Source organism: Paramisgurnus dabryanus, chromosome 8 (genome assembly GCF_030506205.2).
Source record: "Paramisgurnus dabryanus chromosome 8, PD_genome_1.1, whole genome shotgun sequence".
Classification (NCBI taxonomy): Eukaryota; Metazoa; Chordata; class Actinopteri; order Cypriniformes; family Cobitidae; genus Paramisgurnus; species Paramisgurnus dabryanus.
Window position 1 is genome coordinate 42,549,769 of NC_133344.1, and position 28,000 is coordinate 42,577,768.

The 28,000-nt window shown below is 36.9% G+C and overlaps 4 protein-coding genes across 5 annotated transcripts in view; all 4 read right to left on the reverse strand.

Moving 5' to 3' along the window:
- urb1 (URB1 ribosome biogenesis homolog) overlaps nucleotides 1-1,809 on the reverse strand; it is a 28,563-nt gene extending 26,754 nt beyond the window's left edge. The window contains exons 1-4 of the mRNA XM_073815632.1: nucleotides 1,619-1,809; nucleotides 1,069-1,208; nucleotides 705-856; nucleotides 30-159 (exon numbers count right to left, since the gene is read on the reverse strand). Of these exons, the coding sequence (XP_073671733.1) occupies nucleotides 30-159; nucleotides 705-856; nucleotides 1,069-1,208; nucleotides 1,619-1,757 (561 nt within the window). The 5' untranslated portion in view covers nucleotides 1,758-1,809. The remainder of the gene's footprint in view (nucleotides 1-29; nucleotides 160-704; nucleotides 857-1,068; nucleotides 1,209-1,618) is intronic.
- Nucleotides 1,810-2,631: 822 nt separating this feature from the next.
- Nucleotides 2,632-11,147, reverse strand: phkg1a (phosphorylase kinase, gamma 1a (muscle)). Its single transcript, XM_065242966.2, has 10 exons — nucleotides 10,985-11,147; nucleotides 10,144-10,242; nucleotides 8,452-8,630; nucleotides 8,081-8,135; nucleotides 7,906-7,971; nucleotides 7,376-7,539; nucleotides 5,242-5,332; nucleotides 4,964-5,117; nucleotides 4,562-4,687; nucleotides 2,632-3,492 (listed from the first exon to the last, which is right to left on the reverse strand). The coding sequence occupies exons 2-10, from the start codon at nucleotides 10,224-10,226 to the stop codon at nucleotides 3,226-3,228; spliced, it is 1,185 nt and encodes a 394-aa protein (XP_065099038.1). The 5' UTR covers nucleotides 10,227-10,242; nucleotides 10,985-11,147; the 3' UTR covers nucleotides 2,632-3,225.
- Nucleotides 11,148-11,408: 261 nt separating this feature from the next.
- Nucleotides 11,409-14,530, reverse strand: chchd2 (coiled-coil-helix-coiled-coil-helix domain containing 2). Its single transcript, XM_065281860.2, has 4 exons — nucleotides 14,349-14,530; nucleotides 13,419-13,677; nucleotides 12,983-13,181; nucleotides 11,409-11,703 (listed from the first exon to the last, which is right to left on the reverse strand). Exons 1-4 carry the CDS (start codon nucleotides 14,393-14,395, stop codon nucleotides 11,693-11,695), a joined length of 516 nt encoding a protein of 171 aa, XP_065137932.1. The 5' UTR covers nucleotides 14,396-14,530; the 3' UTR covers nucleotides 11,409-11,692.
- Nucleotides 14,531-16,421: 1,891 nt separating this feature from the next.
- hnrnpl2 (heterogeneous nuclear ribonucleoprotein L2) lies at nucleotides 16,422-27,939 on the reverse strand. Of its 2 annotated transcripts, XM_065281861.2 has the most exons (14): nucleotides 27,799-27,939; nucleotides 27,223-27,341; nucleotides 26,692-26,926; nucleotides 26,519-26,604; nucleotides 25,668-25,764; nucleotides 23,759-23,831; nucleotides 20,066-20,098; nucleotides 19,465-19,533; nucleotides 18,972-19,228; nucleotides 18,770-18,891; nucleotides 17,775-17,976; nucleotides 17,637-17,694; nucleotides 17,370-17,474; nucleotides 16,422-17,142 (listed from the first exon to the last, which is right to left on the reverse strand). In XM_065281861.2, exons 1-14 carry the CDS (start codon nucleotides 27,883-27,885, stop codon nucleotides 17,084-17,086), a joined length of 1,602 nt encoding a protein of 533 aa, XP_065137933.1. In that variant the 5' UTR covers nucleotides 27,886-27,939; the 3' UTR covers nucleotides 16,422-17,083. The 2 variants fall into 2 exon arrangements, with proteins under 2 accessions (XP_065137933.1, XP_065137935.1); XM_065281863.2 differs by lacking the exons at nucleotides 19,465-19,533; nucleotides 20,066-20,098.
- Between the last annotated feature and the right edge of the window lie 61 nt (nucleotides 27,940-28,000).

The following is a 28,000-nucleotide window of genomic DNA, read 5'->3' on the forward strand; positions in this document are numbered from 1 at the left end:
TTTAAGTGAACAGTTTGATAGGTGCGTACCGTTTTGTCTCTTCTGCGGGCGAGTCCAGAGAGACCTTTGCTGAAGTGAATGTGACTGAAGATGTCACGAGCAGCTTCAGCTCCCTGAGAAACCATAGCGGACAGCAAACACAAACACTGGCGCACAAACCTGTTTAAATAAAGCAGTTACACAAATTATACAACCTTCTTGTGTTTTATTCTGTATGCAGTTACTTGGCCTTAAAAGCAGGTCAACTGTAGTTGGGGACCGTTTTATTTCAGTGGTTGATATATTGGCTGATATTTGGATTTTTATTATCGGCCGATGAATCTTTTCAATCAGCAAATATATATTTCTGTTTCTTTCATTTTAAGGTATTTGTTCCGGAGGATAATTATAAGCCACTAACCAAACCAATAAACAAACACAACTGGAAGGTAACTTTGGGACAGGCCCAAAATCGTGACAACGCGCATGCGTCTGATGAAACCGTCTATACACTGGCTTGATTTTAATAAGCTGATTCTACTTGAAGTGTACAACTTACACTAGAAAAATAATCGGTATCGACTGATCCTCAAAGATTGGGGGCACAAAAAAGAAACGTATTCGGCCTCATAATCAGCTTTGACAATAAAAATATTGGTTCAACCACTAGTCAACTGCATGCATAAAGAAAAAATAAAACAAGCAAAGATTTTTCTAAGAAATACCGGTAATTCTCTGAATATAGCGAGGTGAGCAGAAGTTTCATGTGAGTGGAAACCATCTTGTTAACTATGTTGGATCCCACCATACTCAAGTGAGACAAGTCACTGGCCGTCCTCAGCAAGATCATCTCAAGACTCTGAAAAATCACCAGCATCTAGAAAAGACAGAGATAGCAAGCTGAAAATAACTCTGTATTCAAATGCTGCTCAGTTTGTGCACTAATAAATGCTTATGTTGCCATATATTATTTTAACAAAACTATATCCAAAAATTCAATATAACCATAATAATTTTCTGAACTACCCAGATATTCCTTCTTACTGAAATAAACATGTAATGTATTGAGGTCTTATGTGTGTAACTTACCTCAGCCTCTGAATGATTTTCCTCCTCCAGTAATTTTAAGATGTCTGAACATTCAACTGAGATCTTGATGTAGCCCTCAACCACATCATAGAGATCTGCGCATGGAAGTTTCTTTGCGATTCTTATGAAGGTCTCCAAACCTAGAAAAATTATTTATTGGCGTAAGTAACTTACAGCTCAATGTGTGTTAGCAGTCCAGAGGTGATAATAATGTATACCTTGTAATCTATACAGTACATTTACATTTTAAAAAAACGGAGAAAGGAAATGTATTAGTGCATTTGACTTTATAAATGTGTCATTGTATTAAAATAACACAAATAAGTTGCGACGTAAGACTATTAAGAAATTTATTAAAAGCTAATCCAAATATTTTGCTACTAACAAACAGCAAATAAATGTTAAATGACGAAAAGCACCAATTCAGTAAATATTCGGTGAATAATTTTAAAATGACTCGAAATGAAATCTATACAATGCGTAAAGTGACTAACGTTACATTCAGTCGCAGTTTAAAGCAGATACCTCATAACTAACGTTTATAGCTTACCCTTAAGCTTAAGTGCTTTAGACGGATCCTTTAGCATGGATTTAAAGACGGTGCCATTAAACTCGCTTTCCTCCGACTTGTTTTTCTTTGCAGATGTTACGCATTTTGGAGGATTGTCATTTTGACGTTTATTTGCCATTTCTGTAGCTCCGTGAAGAAGAATACAGACACATGGAGCAGCGGAAGTGTACCGACAGAATTCAAACCACGTGGAAAGGAATAGCTCATGAATATTAATTTTTTCATGATGACGCTCAACCTTTCAGGATCGCCCAGTCACGTTGCCTAATTAATATTCAAATTATTATGGAATTCATTGGCCAGCTCATACGCCCACTTTACCAATGCATGTCTTTCAACCAATACACGTCCACTTACTCTTTCATTTTTCATGAGCGAACCTCCCCTTCATTTCATTGGTGCGATTCGACTTTCTGCGGATTTGCGCCACTAATCAGCGTATGACATCAAATCACCGCGAGACCCATTCGAACGGCAAGCCTTTCGTTTCAGCCTGCCATCAAACCACTATCGCGATACTTGATGTCATGATCCGATCTGTCTGCGCAGAGTCGTATATGGAGTCGAAAACACCGAGTTAACTCACGTTAAACTACAACAAAAAGAACAAAATCAAGAATAAACTTCGAATAACGGTATAAAAAACCCACCCTATGATATTGCCTTGAATAAACACTATGTCTAGGACTATAAACTATAATGGATTACACTATATCGTCCTCCATCTGCTAACAAATTATTTTGATTATTACAATATTAAAGTTCTTATTTTTTTATTTTATATTACCGATCTTATATTATTATACAAAGTATAAAATTAATTATATATATATATCACCAATAAGTCGTTTTTGTGTGATTTACAGGTTTTAATATAATCCAAGAACATTCTGTGAATTTATAGGCAGGGGCACATATTTTCGAAAACCACTCCTAGATATAAAGCATATGATGAATTGAGTTTTTAGGCATTTCAAAGCATTTAATAATAATAATAATCAAAACATGACCTTTATTAGCACGGGAACTTCAAGTATCCAGGTTTAATGCATATACAATATTTCAGTTAAAAATACAAAGGCTCCTGATACCTACATTTTAACATTGTAAGCCAATAATGCAACTTTTTAGAGCAAACTGAAATTTGCTTTGCAGGAAATCAAAAAGTACATTTGTATTCCCTTATACTACGGGTCTGTTGAATGCTGTATTCTAACTGGATGAGAAATGTTCCATGGGTATGCATTAATTTCTGATAACCGCACAACTAACCTTTAAAATTTCTTAAAAATAGGTACCAGAGCAATGTTTGTGGTAACCGTGGTATAAGAGGAATAATTGACTCCGGTCCTTTGAATTATTTGAAAATAATGCACACCCGCGGTGTAACGGCACTCGGCGAAGGGTGTGCATTATTTTCTTATAATTCAATGGCCCGTAGTCAATTATTCCTTACATATAGCATGTTTTAGATTATAAGACATGAGGTATTAATGATACCCTTACACATTTAAAGTGTTTCTCATAAACACTGTCCAGGATAGATCGTTTTTTTCATTCACTGTGTCTCAGTTTCTGTAGATTTCTTACATCATTCGTAATGATGAATCATCAGTTTCTGCTGCTAGAGAAAGCAGGATTGCTTTTGGACTGTTCTCAAACAGAGCAGCTCTGTTCTGTGTCTGGCCCTTCTTCACCCAGTGACCATAAATCTTAAAAGCACAGGCATCAATCAGCTTGCGAACAGGTTTAAGTGCATAGGGATCGCTCTTGATCACTTCCTTGGTAACTGGCTTGGCACGCCGATAGTTGCAATAAATGCGCATTGTAGCCAGAACTGTCAGACAGATTACCTGTAAAACAGAAAGCAACAAAGTGTCATATATAATACCCAATACACCTTTATACTGTAGAGTGCAACAGTGGGGTTCTGGAAATAATAAACCCCATATATATTTACTAAAGATGATTTTTATTTTAACAATATAGTATAAACCTAGAGAGAGAGAGAGAGAGAGAGAGAGAGAGAGAGAGAGAGAGAGAGAGAGAGAGAGAGAGAGAGAGAGAGAGAGAGAGAGAGAGAGAGAGAGAGAGAGAAAGAGTAAAGATGTATTTAACATTTTCTGTTCATGTTTCATATTTGTGTTGCAGTGTAAACTAAAGCTCAGCATTGAGAAGAATTTAAGGAGGCTTTGAATTTGTAATTGTAACTGTTGTTACTATATTTAATATATGTTTTTTCCCTGGCTTTTCGTTTTTTAACCATTTTTTATATTCAGACAAAACTTCACAATGCACGATATGCTGTAGTGCTGTTTTATCAAATACTTTTGTCCAATAAATAAGTTAAGGAACCAGAGAAAGCAATCCTACAAATGAACCCACATGGATCACTTTTTGCCAACTACTGTCCAAAAATGCACAATTTTTTAGTATATGAGGCAAAAGTCGGTAAATTACACCTCTGTCAAAAAGTAGATGCTTTCGACTAGTACTATTCATCAAATACTTCAAATCCGCTTAATCCCGGCTTAAGCCCATTCAGAAATACCAGTCTGTAAAATGCTAATTTACAAGAAAACGTGTGAGACGTGCTTAGAGGGTTTTGCATCTGTGCTCGTCATATATTTTTATATTTTGTAATAAACTTTAATAAATATATATTTAAAAAAACTATTCAGTAATTTCAAATGCATTATGAGTTCATTCCTGCATTAAGAAAATTAAGCATTTACAGTATGTTGTACTGGCTACTTGTAAATGGCTTTAAAAATATGGGCAGTAACTGCGAAACATTGTAATTGAAGGGCTTATTAATCTCATGTAAAATATCCGAAATTTTATTAATGGCCTAAGGAAAGATGATCCAAGATCAGCATTCTTAAGAGTATTTCTTAAACAATGCAAACATAGTGACTGCACCTTGAACTTCCTGTATGGGCTGAAATGTCGCACCTCTGCGACCACATACTGTTGGAAGAAAGGATGGTTTAGGGCATCTATTGCAGTGTAACGCTTCTCGGGATTAACCACCAACATCCTGGAGATCTAAAAAGGTTTGCATGCCACACACACACACAACAGAGTGTTGTTAACGCAGATAGTAAAAGCCAGTGTATTATTTAATAAAACTTGTCTGAAGAAAGGAAATCATATACACCTAGGATGTCATTAAGGTTTGGTAAACTATGGGGACATTTTCTTTAAACTATTCTTTTAATGTATGTGTAAGTTGATACCCATTGCTTGGTAAAGGTAAACAGAAAAGTTGTGATCTACAACATCGTCGTGCTTATATTTTCAAATCTGCTACACATGACACACCAAGTCTTTGACAGTGTCCGAACGGTCATCCCATTCTGGAGAGGCGAACTGGTAGCTTCCTGCTAGGATCATGCGTAGCATTAGCATCTGCTTCCTGTGCCAGAATGGAGGGGAACCCGCAAGAAGGGTGTACATGATCACCCCTGCACTCCAGCTGAAAAATAAATTTGCAATGCAATTACAGACTACAGCTGTTTTAACTTATCAGTCATTCAAAGGTGATATTCTTAGACCAACATATTATTAAAGCCTGTCGCTGTATCTTAAGAGTTACTTACATATCTACTGCGGTCCCGTAACCTTGGTGGTGAGGATCCATAGAGCATTCAATAATCTCTGGTGCCAGATAACCTGGTGTTCCACAAACCTCTGCGTGTAACAACATATGATAACAACAAAAACATCACAACATACAATAGTATGTATACAAATCTGGCATTTAGGATATTTCCCACCTCAACACAGTAATAATGTCTGTTTTTATTTTACCAAATGTTTTGATGTTACTACTTTTGATGTCACTTAATCCGGACATTATTTCCTGTTTCAGGTTGGGAAATATGCTTAAATGTATGGAACGAAGCATTAAGGTACACAGATTTATTCCAACATTAACCGCTTCAATCAAAACAGTGAATCATTTGTAAAACATGCACATAATCTTATAAAAAACTAAGTGGTTATGAAATGTCAGAAGCGATCTCCTAGTAAACAAGGTGTATAAATCTTTTGGATTTGTGGCGTTCCAGTAATTTAAGGGAAAATAGAAATGTTCATGCTTGATTTTGGTGTGAAATATGACATGTACATGAAACCCTGACTGTAAAGTGCACTGTTATTTATGCGTCAAATCAGAGGCTTCATGCCCATTTAGTTTTTTGAGCCAAATTGATTTTGCATACAACCTCCAAAACAGAAAAGCATTTATTAATTTGTTACTTGTCTTTTAAACAGTTTGCAATACTATCAGTTCTGTGTTGCATCCTCATCATTTTTCAGAGATGTTTTGATCATTTACATGCTCCTTCATTTAGGAGGCAGGTGATGTCACAGACGTCTTTAGCATATGTGCACGGTCGCGGCCTCCTTGCTGCTGCATTGTTATCTGATGAATTTAAACGCTGTCAGAGACACTCACAACACTTTCAAAACCCAGTACGGTAATGTGCATTAATGCCCGCTGTGTACATTCAAAATGTGACAGTCTTAACATTATATTTATAGATTTCTAGAATAATCTTGGTATAACGCCAGAGTTCACAGGGGGGTGTAATCACATATGCTCACATACGAGGTTTAATTTACTGCGTTCCTCGAATAATTTTATATTAACATATTTTTAAGGGTTTTAAAAATTACAATTAAAATTGAAAATAAGCATTATTGTTTTTGTAATGTTAAACATTACAATAAATTGCGTGACACTTGTTTTTGTCATTTTTATCATTTATACAGCCTGCTTTATGTATTTAACATTACAATCATTTTATAACATACCACAGTTGTTGTGCAAATGCATTAATAGCACAACAGAGAAGCATAAACAGTACACAAATAAACATAAATGCCATTTCAGATGTAACTTTTGCCAATATGTCATTATTATGATTGGTTGAATTAATTGTAAGTATTTAACATAAAAGTTATTCAACACATTTATTATGGTGGTTTTTACATGAAGGCAGAGGGGCTCAGATTGTTAGAAATGTAAGTGGGAGTGCCAAAAAAAGACTGTGACCGCTCTATAACATTACTTTAATGTCTGTTTGTGCACACATTTCTGGTGCATGAAGCCCCCGTCTCTAATGAATTAAGTTCACCTTGAAATATTTTTATAGATCATGTTTCCTTTCAGTTGTATCATTGACACATTAACTTTCAACATAGCACATTAGTTAAAAAAGAGCTGTTTTCTAGGCATCATTTTGCCGAGAGCTCTCTCTCTCTCTCTCTCTCTCTCTCTCTCTCTCTCTCTCTCTCTCTCTCACACACACACACACACACACACACACACACACACACACACACACACACACACACACACACACACACACACACACACACACACACACACACACACACACACACACACACTATGCTACCTTTAAATGATACCTAAACAGCCATGTAAGACACATAATAAGTAAATGGTCATGCTTCGGACATGGAAAGCCTCTGTGTTTAAGTTCAAAGGTCAGAGGATACACTGTACCACATGACCCTAGAGTAAGAAAATAACTTGTTAAGTGTCAAATAACTGTGTAGCTATGACAACCTATGAAACCTGCATGAAACTTAACCTCTAAGAGTTGCAATACAGTATATCTCAAGCACAACATGGACAGCTAGTAATGAGAAAATGTAATGAAGATGGACATATGGCCAGCTAGTTAACCAGATAGAAGTGATTACCGTTAAGTTTTTGTCCTGGGGCCATCTGGACCGCAAACCCAAAGTCAGTGAGTTTAATGCTCATATTGTCATCCAGAAGGATGTTTTCCGGCTTAAGATCCCTGTGGACAATGTTTTGAGAGTGAAGGAACTGAACCACCTCCAACAGGGAACGCATAATCTTCCTGCAAAATCAAAACATGAAACTGCAAATGAATTCAATGTATACTGCTGTACATTGAGCTGTGATAAATGTTTTATATATGGAGTGAATCTAACAACAACATGCCCACAGGTTCACCACAAAAACAAAACATTTATTTTTGCAAAAATTCATAATGGTGATTCTCATTAGGAAATAATTTAATCCTTAGGAAAGAAGTTAATTAAAAAAAGACAAATTATATATATATATATATACAATTTATTTATTAAGTTTTGATTTAAAGCAATATAATTTAAGGGAGTACAACAAACACTAAGGGTGTTTTAGGGTGAAATATGAACCAGACATGTTCTTGACAGGTTTTATGAGATTTACAGACACTAACCTTGTCTCTTTTTCACTGAGCGTTACCTTCTCGGTTAGGTAATCAAAAAGCTCTCCTTTCCTCATCCTGTAAGCACAATATTTATCACAAAATTTGTGCAGATTTATAAAAGCTTTTTGAAAGTGCATATCTTTTGAAAACATTAAGCCTTATATTAGATTCACAATATACTCACAAATCAAACACCAGGAAGAAGAAAGCTTTAGTTTCGTAGCAATCTTTAAGCTGAACTGGTGAAACAAAGTGTTTACATCATTCAAAACACAAATTTAGATGTAAATGCAGTTATGACACAAATGTACATTGTGAAATGACAATTGAATTAGATAACATTTTAATACAAATGAATAATTAGCTACATAATTTTTTTAATTACAAATCCTTGGGAATGTTTGGGATAATGTACAATGTGCATTAAATATATCACACTTTGCAAGTGGTTTATGGAGTGGTTTTCATTATAAAAATTTTACATATTGTGCCTTTTAAGTGTCCAGTGCTACTGTATATTTTAGTACATTTCAAAACATTTGGAAAGACACTTACTGATGTTTTCTTGCCCGTAGACTTTCTTGAGGATTTCAATCTCCTTAATTGTGGCATTTCTGATCTCCTCGATCTCTTCAGGGCTCATCTTATCTGAGGGAGTGATGTCGATGATCTTGACAGCATATTCCTGGGTGGTGCGCTTCTGGATACAACGTCGAACCACGCTGCTTACCCCTCTGCAAAACAAACATTGAAATAATGAGAAAGTTAGATGTGTCTCTGTAGCTTATATGTCAACAGATTTTATATATTTCATTGAAATTTTGTGCATAATAAAAATGTATAAACACATAAACATCATTTCAACCCAGTTCCACAAATTACAGATACTACAGAGAGCTTACAGATAATAAAATTTGGGTACAAAGTAGACAATAAGCAGACAAACAGACAGCAGTTTTTCAATTGGCCAATTACTTGACAGCATGATCCATTTGCTTTGGAAGACTGAACAGTTATAAATCATTACATCAACAGTAGGGATGGGATGGGATGAAAATGTCATATCATGATTATAGTGACCAAAGTTATCACGGTGATCAATATTATCATGGTTTTGTTTGAACAAGTTTTATTTTTGAAAATCACAATTTAATATTTCTGGTCCCTGAAATAATTTCTGTGGTAAAAATAAATACATTTGTCTTATAAGTTTACTGTGAATGAATACAATACATTATCTCTTAAATGCCTTCTTGTGCAAAAAACTATGTTGCATGTGCGCCTCCTGCGTCAAACTGATTCTGGCTGGACAGTAATCAAACACGGTGATAATGTTAATTAAATGTTAAACTATAATATTAACGGTCAGGACATTTCATCCTGGTAATCATCCCATCCCTAATCAACAGTATAATGTGCACTTGAGTTACATAAACAAAGTCATTTAACTATGCTCATACTGTGTAGTTAAAGATTTTTTCATACTTAAAGGTGCTACAAAAGGTATTTGTTATCATTAGTAAATGTGTTGGCTTACATGAACTAACAATGAACAGAATAGTTTAATAAACATCAGCAATTATTAATCTTTGTTAATGTTAGATAAAATTATGCATTAACTTATATTAAACTTTACTAACATTACTAAATGTTAAAAGTATTAACATGAATTAAGATAATAATAAATGCTGTAGACGTGTTGTTCATGTTAGAGAATGCAAGTACAAATACAACCTTATTGTAAAGTAATACCGAACCATTTTTTGGTTCCCACAAGGAACCGTTCAGTTAAATTTTCTTAAAAGAATCATTTTCATTTGCAATAAGCTTTAACCACTACAAATAAAAGTGAAACAGAAAGGTTCTTCAGATGTTAAAGGTTCTTTATAAAACCATATAGCCCAAATGGTTCCTCTATGGCAGGGTTCCTCAAATCTTACCTTGGAGGTCCGGAGCACTGCAGAGTTTAGCTCCAACCCTGATCAAACACACCTGAGCAAGCTAATCAAGGTCTTCATGATCACTAGACAATCACAGGTGTGTAAGTTTGATTAGGGTCGGACCTAAACTCTGTAGTGCTCCGGCCCTCCAGGGTAAGATTTGGGGAACCCTGCTCAATAGCATTGTGTACAGATAGCACCTTTATTTTTAAAAGCGTATGTGTAATTAAATGTTCATTGTCATGAAAATCATGCACAAAATACAAACATGGCATGTATTTTAACCACCCGTAAACTACAACAGTACCTTCCAAGGATCTCCTTTGGATCATACTTCTCATAGAAGTCCTGAGCTCCAACCCATTCAGGAATTTCATCTTCTTTGGTCATAGTTATACTGACACACCTGTATTATAACATAACAGCAGTATCATAAACCACACGCCAAACTCTTCATAGTGTAGTTCAGACATAATGTTAAAGATTTTTCCATAAAGGCTGAATTATTTTTTGAAATATGGAAAACCATAACCAAGTTGTTCCTACACAATGAAAAATTATACATTAAAAATAAGGTGGCCCTTATAAAAAAACTGTCAGCCAAACATTAGTATGGATTGACTGTGTGGGGATTGGGAATTGCAATGGTTTTAATGGCATCTTATGGATATGTGGATTTCAAATGCTAATAAATACAGTACGAACAGAATACAATTAAAGGGTCATTTGAACATATTTATACATACATAAATTACCTATGGTACGACGGTAAATACTCAAATCGAAAATAAATGTGTTTGTTCAATATTAACGTTAAGCTATCGTTAAACGTATTTGGCTATTCATTAAAGATAGCACTGGAGAACCATGTAAATATTATGGCAATAACATGTATGTTACGACGTTGAAACCCTGTTAGAGGCGTTGGGTCACATATGCATGCCCTCTACCAATACACATGATATATGCATACACGTATCTAAATATATATCTGAAAGTGCTCATCTGTTATATTTATTAAAGCTGATGCAAGGCATCGCGTGTCACACATTAGCGGTTCTGCGCGTGCATCAATCTGAGCGGCATCATCATGGACAGCGACAGTATTAAGATAAGCCTATTGACACGCGAGCGCCATTTCATCATACCTCTTTAAATCACTTTTAATGTTTAGGATTGTTGTCCTCTCAGTCGTTGGGTGGTCAATCCATGTTGCAGTCTTCCGGGAAGAGTACAGAAATGTATCGGTACAAATATGACTGCTCTGCTGCCTTCAACAACACGGCAAAAGGGCACCCGTGAATGTCAAGATCCAAAAATAAAAGCGATATTGAAGACGCTGTCGACCTGTATCGCATTACGGTTACACACTACCGGTTCACATCTATATTTCTCTACCATTAAATCGCTTATTTTTATCTCGGTCAAAAAATAGAAAATGAAAAAATTTATTATAGCATTAAAAGAAAAAAAAAAAGGTCTTTAACTTATATCAAGGTAAAGTAAATGGACGAGTAAATCTTTCAACATGATTTTTATTTAATTGAGAAATTGACGAAAGGCACATGAATATAAATGTTTCATCCTTTTATTTGCAATTCAACATCACATTATTTGATAAAACATTTTTATTATTATTTTAATGAGGAAAAATTCTACTGAAGCAAAACAAACAAACATAACACATAAATACTATGCATCAAATATGTTACACAGCATTTCTCTGAAGAACTGCTTTGATAATTGCATTTACTTTTTAAATTTACTAACATCATTGATTTGTGCAATTTTAAATTGTTTCAACATAAGCAGATGAAGAATGAGTCTGGATGTGTGTCCATGTTTCCTTACACGTCTCATGACAGTCCTGTGGAAAAGAAAAGCTTTGTTAATACAAACTACAATTCAATACTTATCTGTCATTCAATTGCTTATTTACCTTTAATCACCATATTTCTGTACCTTTTTTCAATGTTGCACTTTTGTATTTATTTTTATTGAAATGAATATTTATTCAAAACATAATCTCTACTACATTTAAACAAAGTCATTGGACTTTCCAAATTTCCTTAATTTCAGTAGTGATTTATTATTATATTAGATTATATAAGAGATCAAGAGGCCATTTATGAACCTTATACAATGTGAAAAGTGTGCCAAATCAAAAAAAGACAGTTTTTCTATGAGATTTGGTCATTCGTTCACATGCAAACGCAGTATCAGTTTACTGAAACTGAGCTTTTTAAAACTGGCATGTGATGTTGGAGTGCATCCTTTGTTTGATATCAAATTGTGTGCCACCATCTTCTTCGTTTACATGTTATATAGCCACCTTTTGGTTTTGCATACTTTTGACAGCTCTTCATATCGTGTTTTTGTGTTTTCATGTGGACAGAGATTTTTCTTTAAAAAAAAAAAAAAAAAAGGAAGGAAGGAAAACTATGTGTGGACTAGGCCTAATACAAAATGATCAGACGCCACAGACAAAATGCTGGGATTCCATCACACTGACTTTATGAGAATTTTTTTTTAGTATTGCATCAGAAACGAGTAATGGAAAGCCAAATTCTGAATAAAACTCACTTAATTCTCAAAAAAAGTTTTTACGCTCACTTGAGGTGTTTTTTTAATAATGCGAATAATGGGAGATGGAAACCCATTTGCCAAATATCTGACATAGCTAACATTAAAACCCAAGTGACTGATCATCTAGCTGTATCAGTTGTCGTTGTCTTTACAATATATGGAGCTCGACATTGCCGCAATGCCCTTGCTGCTAGTGCCTGCATCAAAAGTGTGGCATTTCATTTTCTGTGCACAGCATTCAGTTTATCAATTACAAGCTGGACTGCTAGAAAATGTATAACTTGCCAAATCGTAACTACATTCAATCCTGTTTTAAATTTCTAAACGTGTCTTGTTTTATTTACTGTTGGTTTCTAGGTTATCAATACCACCGTCATTGTCGGAAACGCACCTAATTTGCAATTGGGTTTTTTTGCTCATTTTAAAAAGATTTGCTCCACGCTTTGATGGAAACTCAGCTATTTTTTTTTTTTTTCTTGTGGGTTTTCATGTGCTTGTGAAAGAATATTCTTACACCAATAAAACAACACACGTTTGTCTGATGAACACAACATACATACCATTGGAAAATTTGCATTGTTTAAGTACTTCGCTGAATCCCTCACAGAGTTTATAGTCGCTCTGTGTCTGAGCACACTCGATGAACTGCTTCAGCTCATATGCACAGGGACTCTGTTGTTGGACGTCCTGTTGGTACATGGGCTGCTGTTGATACATTGATGGCTGAGGTTGATACATGGGCTGACCCTGATTGGGCTCCTGTTAAACAGATTTACTTATATTAGGTTTTTAGTTTATATATTTCACGAATCAATTTCTTTAAATGCATCCAAAACTTGATGAACCTTTCATCTTTAATGCTTTACCGCAACTCCTATTACTATAAAAAGGCCATATTGAGCATTGCATTGTCCTCCTATAATTTATACACATTCCTTAAAGTTTACAGGCTCACACAGACAAAAGTCCCGCTTTAATGACAAGATTTGTGTTTACCTGATAGGTCACATCAGGCCTAGCAGCCTCAGACTGTCCACCTCCACCGAATCCACCGGTCATGGCATGACCTATCGTGTGGCCAACAGCAGAGCCGACCGCGACGCCCGCTGCAGTAGTCGCCATCTGCGCAAACATTCCTGGTTGTCTGGGAGCAGCAGCAGCAGGGTTGCCCACTGCTGACGGTGGAGCGGGACTGGGCGCTGGGACGTATGATCGTGGAGGAGCGGCCCTAGCCATTGGCGGAGGTGATGAGTAACTTAAAAAGATAAAAGGCAGAACATATTACTTTTGGTACACTTTTTAAACAACTAATTTTTTTAATAATCATTTTGATTCAGACTATGTTTGTTTAGATTTTGTAAATTTATTTCAACTGATCTGTGATCAGCTTATTGAGAAGAAAAAGCCGACTTGTCTCGACGTCCTAAGCAAGTTTTACACTTCACAAGAGCAACATGAAACCTTTCAGAGCAGTGTATCACTAGACTAAAATATTAACTGTATGTCCATGGTTTTAATTTTTATTTATCTGACTTCTCCACACTGTACAGTGATGAATGATTAAACTGTTTAAATAGTGAATAATAACATATTACATGGGACTATGACTTAGATAAGACAACAAAATAGTTTAAAGAAAGAATAGGCTTTAGGTTATAAGAACAGGAAGGTTTTAGATTATATCTTATGACCAAAAGCAAATAGCCACCAAAGCTCACGCATTAAAATAGACTCGTGGTCAGATAAATAAATTCTGCATTTTTAAACAATTCTATAATCATCAAAACCGGGTAATTTGAATGTAATATGCTTATATGGTAACCACTTCTATCCATGTCGATGATGAGATTACACATGTTCATGAGATGTGTTGGTTATGTGACACATGACTGGCAGTGTTTCTCTGTATTTTCTGTTACTACTCACCTCGGAGGACTCATCCTTGAACTTCTGCTGCGGCTTCCTCTCGGCATGATGCGTTTAAGATCAGGACTCGATACAATTCCTGTTACTTTAATGTTACTTTTTTAATCTGTTGTGCTTTTGCTTTACTGACCTTCGTACTGTACTTATTTAATCCGGGGAACTTTCTGGTGTGTTGCGTCATAATACTACTTCCGCTCATGCGCAGCAACCATGACTTATCAGGTGCATACCGCCACCTACTGTATCGGAGTATGCAGCATGGAAATGATCTACGTCACATTTAATATATGATAATAATAAACATTGAATTAGGAAAAAAGTATAATTATAATAAATAAATAAATAACCTATATCCTATCATACATCCCTATATTCTTCAGATATTCCACGACAGCATCTTGTGAACCTTTAATCCCTTCTCCTGTTGTTCCCACATAGATATATACGCTAGATGTCGCCTTGGGGTTCTAAGCATGCGTTAAAACCGCCGCCATCTTGGATCAGGGGTCTTGTCATAGGAAGGAGCTAGGTAACGCTGCTATCTCCGCCTGTACTTCTAATTCACGGACTTTTGTGCTGCCTATGGATGTTAGGGCTACTAGCACTATGCATTATAGTTAGAAAAAGTAAATTTTCATAATATCCAATTTTTTTCTGGACTCAATGCTAAATATATGTCTGATTGATGAAAGGAATCAAAAGAAAACCCAAAAAAAAATCGCATTCATGACGATTTATGGTGATTTTATTTCCGTTACACCATTGCCTACAACGACGCTGGTGTGGGGCTCCCTTGTTTCAAGATGGCGGCTCTAGTTGACACATTCGGTCCAATGAACTGCCGTAGCCAAGGCCAACATCTAGTGTACATATCTATGTTGTGCATTTTCTGTAATTGTACATTCTATACATTCATCAGATTTAGTTTTACCCAATAAAAATAAAGGTGCACTTCTTTAACATTGATGACGTATTTTTGTAGGCTACCATGGAAGATAGTGGGACACTGGTTTCTATGCCAAAAAGCCCATTCATTTTTACCGTAGACTTGGTTAAGTTTATGAGACACGTTTTGTCCAACAAGGTCATCTTCTTGGGAAAACACAACTTTTATATATGTTGAAGTCCAAAGCGTTTACAAGAAATAAAAAGCTACCCTAAGTGAACTACACCACGGTCTCCCGACATCAACATCATCACTTTCGACAAATAGTTTAAACTTTATTAAACACATGAAAAAACATGTTTCCTGATGAGGAAATTCTCTGGGATTGAATGATTGTTGGGAACTGTACCCATGTTGAATTGTTTTTGAGATCTTCATGCGTGATGACATTAGAGGCCCTTTAGCAACCGCCCTTTCAAAGCCGCATTAAAGCTTTAAACAACACAAGTGAGGGTAATATTGGTGCGTTTTTTGTTATAGAATACAACGTGAAAATATCTTGGGCTTGTGTTAACCATAAATCTTATTAAAGGGGTTTAACCAAAACCCCATGACTTCAGGAAGATGGAACCGGAAGTGCTAAAATGCTCTGGCCCTGGGTTTTGCCTACATAATTACATCATCTAAGCAACACACTACATTTTAATTTGAAAGAAAATGCATTGTATTTTTCCAGTTATATTGTGGTGAATTTTTTTAAATTAAATTCTGTCATAATTTACCCTCAAGTTGTTTCAAACCAAACCTGTACAGATTTCCTTGTTCAGATCAACACAACCTGAAAAAAAAACATGAAAAAACTATGTAATACTTAGTGCTTAAAATATCTTGCTTACAAACTTGATGGGGGAATAAATGACGCCTGAATTTTTATTATTTGGGTGTAGGCTACTATCCCTTCAAGGTTAGTGCTGAATGCTATAAACTAATGTTACAAGCTAAAGTCTTTCCGTGGACATGCAATTGTAGTAGTCACTTCAATTTTGTAGATTATTTTCTCATTACATAGGTCACAAAATATGTCAGATCAACACATTTTCACACATTGGGCTCCATTTTGGTCCAGGGACACTCATAACTGAGCCGTTAAACTTTAAAAAAGTGTATTATGCTAAAATGACAAACTATTGTGTAATCTCCAAATTAAACTCTTTATTCTGTCAATTTATTATGCTCTGCATACATCCAATTTTATTGCTGTAGTTATTTTACAAACCAACCATTTCTCACATCAAACTCTCAACCTTCATTTGCAAGTATCAGCAAGTGGAGGGTGAGCCATTTTTGGGAAAAAATATTAGCAGATTATGAAATGTATTCTTTTATTTTTCAGATTACAAATATACGCTGGGCTGTAACATTTAGGCAGCTACTGAACAAAGGCTGAACTCCAGTTAACACGAGTCAAAGTTGTTCCCTCGCCAAAGCAAACCACCACAAAACCCCATCGTCACTAATTTTATTTTACAATCAAAAGAAAGGGATCTTCTTTACAAGTTGATGTTTCTAAAAGTGAGGTACTGAGCACACAGCTAACAGTCAGTTATGCTAAGCAATAAAAAAGGAACAAAAACAAAAAGGGTAACAAAAAATACTGGTACAAAAGCATTTCAAATCTCCTCTTAAAAACGATTCGATGAGTTCAGTCAGTTTAATTCTCAACTTGTGCTGTGGCTCAATATAAGGACATAAACACGTCTGCACACCCACTCGCACAAATGAGCCGATAAAGGACGATAAACGGAGCAAGAAAGTGAAGTGGATCAGGGTTGATGATGAAAGATGCTGTTCAGTTTGCATGCTGTGCAGTAGAGAAGCACAACTTGAGTGTGTACGGGTATGGCCCATCTGCAGAGAAAGATAAGAGAAGATAAGCAGATATTCACACATGGCAATTTATTTTTAACATTATCATTATTATACAGTTTTTGAATTCTCATATTTGAGCTAAAATAGACTGAAGTAGACAAATACAGCTCTGTTGCAGATAAAAGCACAGCAAGGAAGCTTACAAAGTTTTGGAAGAGAGCAAATGTTGGGCATGGTAGACAACACAACCTACTCATTACACTTACTAGGGTTCTTCATCTGGTAATGATTCATCATGGCAAGAGCCTCCATGGCATCATTAACAGACTCCCACTCCAGCAGTCCAGACGAACTCCTCTCAGACAATGAACCTAAGCAATACAACAAAAGTGTGGTAAACCAGAACAAACATTTTACTAGAAATTCTACTAGAACATTACCAACATTTCCTTTTTTTCTCGGTAGTCAACATCAAACCTGACTCTTTCAGGTGTAAGTTATGAAAACAGTTAACATGTTTTTACATCACATACCTTTAGCTGCAAAAAGTTTGACATTTGATGGGCATTTGACATCAAGCTCTTCACAGACCTGAAAAGAGATAAAAAAAATATATTAATTCACACATCAAATTGTGTTAAAATAAAAACTTTAACCGGATATCAACATACCCTGGTGAAGACCTCTGGTGTAGCTTCAGGCGCTGCATTGAAAAAGTGAAGAACGTTGCTGGGGTGCTGAATTCGGTTCTTAGCCGCCTGCTCTGGAGAACTGAAGCGGTTATTTCGGCTGCCATGAAAGTCTTTGAAGCTGCTGCTCCCGTCCTCCAGCTCATAAGACTGGCCAGGCATGATGGCCTGCTGTTTGGACACACTAAGAAAAGAAAAGCCCCTTTAATAATTAATAAGCTATAAACATTTGTAAAAGAGACATAACAACTTCTTGTTTTCCCTTTTAAACCCCTACATCATCAGAAAAGAAATCCATCCATATGCCTAACATTAGCTTGGTCTTCTGAAGCTAAACGATATGTTTGTGAAAGGAAATTATTTGTATTTACAGCGTATTTAGCGAACGATACGAGTTTGAATGTAACGCATCTAGATCTACAATGGCATTAAATGCGCCGTGATGAAACTCGTACCAACGTGGAGCCGGTGTACAATTATTTTTAATCTAGATATGTTTACATTCAAATGCAATGTATCGATCATTAAACACGCTTTAAATACAAATAGCTTTCTCACAAACATATTGATTAGCTTTAACACAGTTTATTTTTTATGTGTACATGTGCACAGTCAAACACACACGCTTGCAAAGCATGCTGTATTTGACTCATAGACGTACACAAAAAGTTCGACAGATCCGCATTGCCCCTTCTGGCCTACATACTCCTGTTCACGCATGCACAACATATGCAAGTACAAGTGGTTACAAAAAATCCAGTGGGTACAATTATGATGAACGGAATTTGCGACACATGCATGGTACGCTAACGCTCGGATAAAAACCAAACTATACTTAATGTGTTTGGCTAAAGAAAGGAAGTCATAAACACCAAGGATGACATTAAGGCGAGTAAATTCTGTGGTATATAATTTTTTGTTAACTTTTTCTTAAAAAAATAGATAAATGATAGAAGTCAGCCACAGTCAGAACATACCACACGTTAAGCTTTTGATTGAACAGGAAGTTGTTGTTGAGGTGAGAGATGGCACGGTCTACAGCGTAACAGTCCCCCATTTCCACCATTGCAGCACCAGGTTTGCTCTTCATAAATTTCACCTACATTTGGAAGGGTAGGGAGACTTTTAAAGAAAGCTGCCTGTACTTAGGCAAAATCATTAATATTTGGTTTCACATACCCGTTCTACATTTCCGTACAGGCAAAAGATGTTAAAGACCCGGTCTGCGTTTATTTTACACGGATCCAAGCCATACACCATGATAACTGGAGAGTCTGCATGTGCTCCATATTCACCCGGGGGTGGAGGAGGGGGGCCGTACTGCCCGCCGTAGCGCTGACTGGTTCCACCACGTCTCGGACCACCCATTGGCGGCCCCATTCGACGGCCCTCATATGGTGCGCCGTAACTCTCTTCTTGATATCCATGAAAACCACCTGACACAACAGACAAACAACAAACATAGACGTGGGGTGGGGGTTGTGGACAAGTTAGGGAACATTTTACACACAACCTACACTTTAGTTTAAGTTTTATTATCAACACAGCACCATCTTGCTGCCACTGTCATGAATGTCTCCCAATTTTTTAGTTTTTTGTTTTATGAATCACTCCCCTGTTTGTAAGCAAATGAGGCTAATGTGTTTACGCGTGTGCCCCAGCGAGCCCTTACCATACTCTGGAGGGTGGTCTCCCAGCAGAGCCGGCTGCCTCTGGCGCTTGTTGGGGTTGGCATTCATATCTAAGAGGCAAGAAAGGGCCGAAGAAAGGAAGAGAGTAGGGAGAAACAGAGAGGGGGAAGAGAGAGAGAGAGAGCGAAAGATGAATTTGCTGATAGGCGATAGGACAGGACACTGACTTCATGAATGTTGGCATGACTGACTTGAGCTTTAAGATCAGCAGAGAGAAAACACAACATTGAATATCAGAATAAACACTATTAGGGTAAACATTATGGCAAAATGCCTGGGTCACATGTCACTCCAAAAGCACATAAAAGTTAAATATGACGTTATTTCATGTTATTAATACTTTTCTATACATCACTGTTTATATTAGAGAGAAATGGATCAATCTGATCAATGATCTTTCTATTGATTTTGAAGTGTAATAACCCAGACATGTTTTTGACAGGCTGTCACATTCACCCCTTTAGCGTGACCTTTTTATTACACTTGTGAATGGCTGATCAATGTTAAATATGTCATATATATGTATATATTTCAGTAGAAAGTGAGTGGATGGGGGTGTAAGAATGTCTACTGCAGACACACCTTGAATGCCCCCATTTCCATCAGCATCTGCACCTGTTCAGGTACACACAGTTGAAACATAAATCTCACGGACATTTCTGAACAATTATATAACAGTGTTTTTACTCTAAACAGACACGTTTGTTTCTTTCGTCTTGCCTTTAAAAAGACACACAAAAATACCCCTTAAACAGTAAAACAGTACAGGTGATCGTGCATTAGGGCAAATAAAACAACAAATAAACATAGAATATAAAATACATCATTTGATGTTAAAATCTATTTTAAAAAAGGAAATTAACTTTGTGTGAAGATACAATGTTGCAAAACATGTTTTAAAAAACAACTAAATTCTGAACAATTTTGATTTAGATTTAAGGGATATTAGTAAATAAATGTCATAAGGGGAGTTTAGTTTATTGGCGATATTCTTTTGCATTATATCGGTCTAGCCAAACTTTGTTCTGAAAAATGTATGCCAACAAATCAACGAGTTAGTCTTTGTTTTATTGTTGTTTTAACTCATCAACATCTAAAAATCAAAATGAGTTATTATTGTGTGGTAAAATTTTCTTACCAGCACTTCCTCAAAAAAAAAAAAAAAAAAAAAATTCAATATGTTTTGTTTATTTATACTTTGACATTTAAATATGTTTTTCTATTTATAAGTTAGACAAAATTTTTATACAAACCTAAAATATAAAATTAAATTGAATAGATATTTTGTTTTTTATCAGATTCTGTGATTTAATTAATCGATTAGTTTAAAAAAGTTTGTTGCAGCCCTAGTAATAAAATTTTTTTATAAATCTGGAAATAACATGGTTACTACACTTTAACTATATAAAGTATTCTACAGGTTTTTTCGTAAGAAATTTATTTCTTAGGTAGGCTAAATGATGCTGTCCGATGAAAACCATGTATGTCCATTTTGCCGATTTTGAGATTTTTCGACGGATTGAATGTCCAGGTTCATTTCCGAATGCAGTACGCTTCACATATCTAAATGGCCAATGAAAAGTTTTGAAATCATGTCATCTGATTTTCACGTATATCCATTTGGTTTCAAAGCTGTCAATCACGTTGCGTATCTCCCGCCCTGTGGAAGCATCTCGCGATCTCGTGAAGTTTCATCGAGCACTGGATAGCCGAATAAACCTAGCCTGGTGAGACAATGACTTTCCTTCATTGAGGTAAACGTGTGTGTTTGATTAGGGTTGGAACTAAACTCTGCAGGACTGCGGCTCTGTAGGACCGAACTTGCCTACACCCGGTCTAGCATTACCATGTCAGTGTACTCATTCATTGTCCCTTCATAGTTTGCAAGAGACATTTAATAAATTTATAATTAATATTAAATAAACTAAGACGTAGGCTATTTAATAAACTGAGCGTATTCATCTGTGATAATAGGAAAGGACTTGGCCATTGTAATTAATGATCGGAAGAGCGCGTATCGACCACTGTTACTGTAAAATATGCACGTATGTCCATTTAAACTCAATTTTGGTCAAATGTGGATTATATCATTATACTGGCAAGAATATGGTTACATGTAAAGATGCCGTACCAAGTATGACAACGCTTCATTCAACGGCTTTTGAAATACAGTGTTTTTTTCACTTCCTAAAAAAAGTAACCGTTTTGGACACACGTGAGTTTCATTGGGCAGACGATATGTTCTAAATGTTTGACAACTTTACCCCATTATCATCAACACTGGGAATCGATAATACTCAACGCTATTCTTAACTTTTGATTTTGGACCTCAATGGGCCAACATAAAGCCAATTTTTCACATGTATTAATAACAAAACCCCAACGGCACAAAGGCTTTTCATGCGACTTGTTGACTTTTGAAACCAATAGTAAACAAATTAAACAACTAGGGAGGAAAAGGCAAGTTAGTCAAATGTTTGGTTAAAATCCCCATGAAACATTACACCGAGTATCACTCCAAGACAACAGAAGCTTGGTGTTACTTACAGGACAAAATCAAGGGTGGGGGTTGAGAGACGGGGTAAGCAGAACATGTCGTAATTTAGTCATCTTCAAGGCATTCTCCTCCGTATCACACTTAAAAACTTCCAATTTCTTTCCTCCATCAGTCCATTCCACTGATTTTTCAGCCATTCCTTGTTGTCGATCCGTAACAAAGCTCCATTCAGGTCAGCATCACCTTTCTCATTTCAATTCCTTCTTACCACAGAGGTTGATAAGCTGGAGCAAATTATGCCCGATTCAGACTGACCGGTGCTTCCACTAGAGACACAAAGCCAACCTGCATCATACAGGAGTTGTTACACAGTAGTCATTTGACTGAAAAACAGGAAAAAAACGTCACATGTTGAAAGAGAGAGAGAGGAGGAATCTTTTAGGAGACTGAGAAAAGGAAGGACTACAGGAAAACAAATGTTGGGGGAAACACCAGCCTCCAAGGCAGAATGACAAGGCTTTAAGGGGTTACAAGTTGGCATATCATCTGTCTGCATGTCAGTGCATCATGTTGTTTGCAGTGTCTTCAGTGGTTTAGTTGTAGACGAGTAAAGCGTCAGACGTGTCAGTTTGTGGGTGGCGTGTTGGGAATTTGTGTTGCAACGATTGCAGCGAGGCGAGAGAGAAAAGATGCAGCCCAAAGAAAGACAGACATGTTCAGAGAGGCTGTTTGTCTGTTGACGTCAGTTTGGCACGAATGAAGAGACTTTTGTTTGTTTGCTTGCTTTGTGTTGTTTTGTCATCCCTTGTAAGCAGTGAGGTTAAGGTGATGTGTGTCTCATTCACGACCCGTAAAAAAAACAACGGGCAACAGATGAAAGGGTGTGGGAGCCAAAACTACTTGGACCGACAACCCCAAATCCTTCAATGTGTTGTGCCAGGTAGCATGTCTTCGTTGGCAGTGTCGTTTCAGTGGGATGGTGACGGGTGCTAAATGTTGCGTGATGTTGCAGGTGTTTGTCGGGATACCTCGCCGTTTGACCAGAGTAAAATGAGTGTTTGTCCATCTGGAGAAATGTTCTCGCAGGTATAGGAAGCAGTTGTGGTTTGTTGACTGGTTGTGTTGGAAGTTTGTGTCTTCTGTGAAATGTAGGAAATGTCCCCCAGTGTCCAGATGTACTGAGTGTTGCACTTGATTTTCTGGAAGTTTCTGTGCTTTCGTATTCACCTCTAAATGTACAGCATGAATGTGAGGAGCAAATGGCTATGAGCGAGCACCAAAGACCATTTCATTCAAACATCTTTAGTCACCATGAAATTTGACCCCATGTACTTCAAACCATTCTCATTGGAAACGATTTGTCGACGCATGTCATTAAATATGGGTCATCAAATTCTTAACCACCTTTCTTTCAGAGAAATCCAATTAATTCACATCCAAAATCAAGTCTTACTTGTTGAATATCTGTAGATTGAGCTCAAATAATGACTAGAGGGAACCAAGGACTGATATGGTGCTTACCCAGTAAACCACTTGCCCCTTACACTACACTGCCTTGTAATGAGCATTGCTGGAAAAGGAAGCTTGTAAGATATCATGACCTTTATACGCGACTTTACCTTATATAGACGTAGGTATGCCTAATACTCAGAAAGAGGAGGAGAGGCGGTAGTTTGATGGCAGCAGTTCTAAGATGGCCCCGTCCCACCCACTTATTTACCCCACAGTGGCAGTAAGGGTGCTGAGTAATGTCAGAGCAGATGTAAAGTTAACATTACCTTGGTTGCCTAGGTTCGGATTTGTGTAGTCCCATGTGTCCTGGTCATTCTTGAACACATTAAGACGTGTTGGCTGGAAGAAAAATAAAGAAACAGATTTAGAAAGGGCTGGCCCATACTGACCCAAATTCGTATCTCGGTCATTTTGGGATGAATGGCGATATATGGTAAATATTGTGGTATTTTGTATACGTATACATGGATATCAGCTGACGTCACTCACTTGTCTTCCGCCATTTTGAGTACCTGAAGTGGTCGCAAAAGAACTAGAAGCTATGCCTTCAATATGTTGTGAGCATCAAAATCACTAATTTTACAACACTAAGAAGGCTCGGCACAACATGATATTTTGCTCGAAGTATCGCCTATGTCTCTACACGTGAACTCCAGCATTGAGAACATTGTTTGTGTACACAGAGTTAACTAAAAAGAAGGTTTTGAACAACTGACTTTGGTTGTTTTGGTGTTCGCTCGCCGCCATCTTCCCAGTCAAGATGTATTGATTTCCGAATGTGACGTAAGTAGGGAGGAGAGTAAAGATTGATATCTCCTAAAGCATAGTTCCATAAAAATGCACAGATAATTCGTTGTTTTGTCGCAAGTGAAAAACAAGATTGACCTTCTAGTTGAAAAAGAGCCTTATATGAGATTCATTCATTCGGATTCGGATTTATGTCTGGCAAAGACGGTGAGCCGACACCAAAACAGTCAAAGTCAGTTGTTCAAAAACTTTCTTTTTAGTAAACTCTGTGTACACAAACAATGTTCTCAATGCTCGCGTTCATGTGTAGAGATCCAGGTGATACTTCCAGCAAAGTCTCATGTTGTGTCGTGCCTTCTCAGTGTTATAAAAATAGTGGTAGTTCGGTAACAGCGAACAGCGGCTGGAAGAACGCATCAGGGATAGAGTAGGCATAACACCCTAACCAAGATATATTTAAAGTAATGTTTCTTTTCATGATAGTCGAGGTGCGAAAAGTTGTCATAGCCATTTATTGTATCTGTAAGAAACATAGACAGTAAAAGATAAGAAATCCGGAAATCGTAGCAAGCTAGCCAATGCTTGTCAGTAGCCTACTGGTACACTGTAGGTACTCAAGATGGCGGCAGGCAACTGGAATGACGCAAAAGGTCACCTGACTGATATTCATCAATAGGGTTGTTCCGAATCTGCAAGTTCCGCTCTGATAACATTTTTTTTAACAAAAGACCTAGTTATTCCTGCTATAACTAACACTGCAAATCGGAACTCACTTTTTCTTCGCTGCTCTGAATGTAAACACAGGAAGTTGTAAACAGCAGCCACAAATAAAGGAGGGTAATATCAGACCATACCGATATAGACCGTATTGCCACTGGGAAAAATACCGATATATGACCAAACCTCGATATAGCCAACCTAGAATTAGGTCTTTATTTATTATAACATTAAAATATCCTGGAAGAAACAGTGTAGACATTTATTTCTGCTTACATTTCCTCATGAATATACTGTAAAAATGGTTCAATGTTATAAAGTGAATACTATAGAAATGAGTGATACACCGATACAGAATTTCTCTGCCGATACTGATATCCAATAACTGATAAGTTCAGCTTTTAACTCCTTGTTTCAAAGTACTATGTTGTGAAATCCTAAAAGTGCAAAGTGTAAAAACTCTACAAACTCAACTTCTGTTGTCATTGTTACCCAATTAAAAATAATCACAGCACGTTTTCGCCTTTTTCGATTTCCACGATATAATTTGCTTCGATCATCTGCTTGTTTTCAAATAATCGGCAGATGTCAAATAGTGGGAAAAAAATCTTATATCTGCTGATACCGATTATAAGCCGATATACTGGTGCATCACTAATAGAACTGTAACTCTGAGCCCCAAAATATAAAAAACATTCAAATGACCCTTACCTTGGCATACTCGATTTTGAGAGTACAGCAGCCAGAGTATATGTCAGCCCCATTGAGTGATGCCTTGGCCCTTTGGGCACTCTGAACCGAGTCAAACGTGCAGGGAATTAAAGAAATATGCAGATAATCTTGGGTGCCCTGAGCTTGTTATTTAAAGTATTCACGTAATGCAACATACTTAACAAATTACAAGAAAAGATTGGTTGACTAGTACAGAAAATGTTCAATGCTTTCTATTATATTCATATCATATCAATACATCATAAAAAACTAGATGGGAAGAAAAAAAATGAAATGTATGCATAATCTTATAAACACATTTGAGTCTTTTAGAATGGCTGTTTTGATCTGCAGTCTAAAGCCCAAAGTATACTTCAGCCACCCACATTCACTCGTATGATTTAAATATCATCAAAAAGGTCCCCGATCGTCCGCACACAGCCCAATTTTTCAAACCGTGTGGACGTTTCATGTACAACACGTAAATCACGGCACTCGATGCTGCACTCTGAGAAAGGATGTGTTCATTTTTTACACATCGTTTTGTGTTATCCTATTTACCACATTATGTGTTATTTTAACACATTTTAGGTGTTATTATTTCTGTTCACATTAATAAGAGAGACCAAAAGATGTGTCTAGTTAAGAACAACACATATCTGTGTTTGACACAACATGTGTTATTAACACATTCGTTTTAAAAGTGTGCCCTCTGACGATCTGGTAGAGTATTAAGAAAAATTATTTATACTGCACATGTGTTGAACTCTGCTATTTGTTTTTATCCTCAGTTGAGAATGCTAAGAAAGCTGTGCAGACATGTGAACGGGCCTTAAAACACAAAAGGATATTCCACCATGGCCTGGACACCATTCTTCCTAAAGATGACCACTCTTTGAACAGGACCACAGTTGTTGCATATAGTATACAAAACATCCTGTAAAATAAAAGATAGTTAGTGCTGGAACACCACATTTGTAAAAACAAGACAGCAGTAATATTGTACTGTGGGTGCGAGCTTTACCGTGGTAATGGGATAAATAGGATTCATGATTGTGAGAAGCAAAACATTATTAACACTGCGGGAATCGTCGTCTCCCGGTCTGGATATCTTCTGACTGGTAGAGTAGTTTACGAACGCAGGATGTCCGGCAATGTAGATCTGGTTGTCGTTGGCGTAAGTAACTGCATTGCAGGACCCATTCATATCCTCATATTCAACCAGGGCTTGACGCTTTTTTGGCATCAGTACAACATAACTGCAGAGAAATGGAAAGACCCATAATGTACTTTAAAACAGGCATAAACAAGGATCACCACAATTATTACTTTTGGGAACAGAGTCGCTATGGGATTCTGATGTGATGTTGGGGGTCTTGTATGACCTTTATGGTGATATTACCAGACCTATGTAAATGTAGCTTTGAGTGTTTGTGAAAACGTATGTATGTTAAGGTTAATTATGTGACATAAAAAATGGATTACTGTACAAATAATGTTGAAAACCCCCTGAATGAATGCAAGGCTGCATATAAAGTTGCAGGACGCAGGTTACCTGATGGTTCCAAACTCCTGCAGAGCTTCGACAATGTCTGCCTCCAAAACACCATCCACTAACCCTCTGACATGCACCACAAGAGAGGGAAGGGTCTTATGTGGGTCAGTGTAGCATTCCTACAATATACAAAAAAAGTCAACACATTAGTCATGGAGCAGGCAACTGTACCTGGTGACATTTTACGTTGCTCTTGCACGTGTGATCTGTGCGATACTCGTGTTTACAGTTACTGAACATTATCCCATGTGATGATGTAATGTTATCTGTGAAGGCTACATGCGACAGTCAATTCATTCATCCTATTAGAATGACAGAAAAATGTTTCGCGATAACACAATCTTCTTCATATCAATAAACATATTTAATGCAACATTTTTATATCATGGCATCGTATTCCAGCAGCTGTTTTCGTAATAGTTTTTCTGTTGCATAAACATCAGTTTGCTGTTGCCTAATTGTTTGGTTAGCTGATTGGCTAACTGGTGCTAATTTGAACTGCAAGCTAAATGCAGTCGTTTCTTTTAAAGTCCAAAGCAATGCATCCGATAATATCTATATAAACATTGGTCTTACGGCCGCCATGCTCCCTTCGCTTTCAGTTTTTTGGCGTTTCGTCGCTCTGCCGCCTTCGCTGTAGTAGCGGGCTGTCTGTGTCGCCATGTTGTCCCGTTACGATTCAAGCGCATCAAAATGAAATGGATGAAAACTACAGAAAATGGGCCAGGCGAAGTCACGCCCTTCCGAGAAGGCCATTGAGTCTTAATGGTGTAAATGA

Coding starts and splice junctions, on each gene's coding strand:
- chchd2 (XM_065281860.2), bottom strand. CDS start 14,395: ATGCCGAGAGGAAGCCGCAGCAGAAGTTCAAGGATGAGTCCTCCGAG. Junction 13,678..14,348: donor TCAAGGATGAGTCCTCCGAG/GTGAGTAGTAAC, acceptor TATCTTTTTAAG/TTACTCATCACCTCCGCCAA. Junction 13,182..13,418: donor GGCCTGATGTGACCTATCAG/GTAAACACAAAT, acceptor TCTGTTTAACAG/GAGCCCAATCAGGGTCAGCC.
- hnrnpl2 (XM_065281861.2), bottom strand. CDS start 27,885: ATGGCGACACAGACAGCCCGCTACTACAGCGAAGGCGGCAGAGCGACG. Junction 26,927..27,222: donor CAGGAGTTTGGAACCATCAG/GTAACCTGCGTC, acceptor ATTTCTCTGCAG/TTATGTTGTACTGATGCCAA. Junction 17,977..18,769: donor AATCAAAAGCTTAACGTGTG/GTATGTTCTGAC, acceptor TTCTTTTCTTAG/TGTGTCCAAACAGCAGGCCA.
- phkg1a (XM_065242966.2), bottom strand. CDS start 10,226: ATGACCAAAGAAGATGAAATTCCTGAATGGGTTGGAGCTCAGGACTTC. Junction 8,136..8,451: donor CTACGGGCAAGAAAACATCA/GTAAGTGTCTTT, acceptor TTGTTTCACCAG/TTCAGCTTAAAGATTGCTAC. Junction 3,493..4,561: donor GCCCATACAGGAAGTTCAAG/GTGCAGTCACTA, acceptor TCTGTTTTACAG/GTAATCTGTCTGACAGTTCT.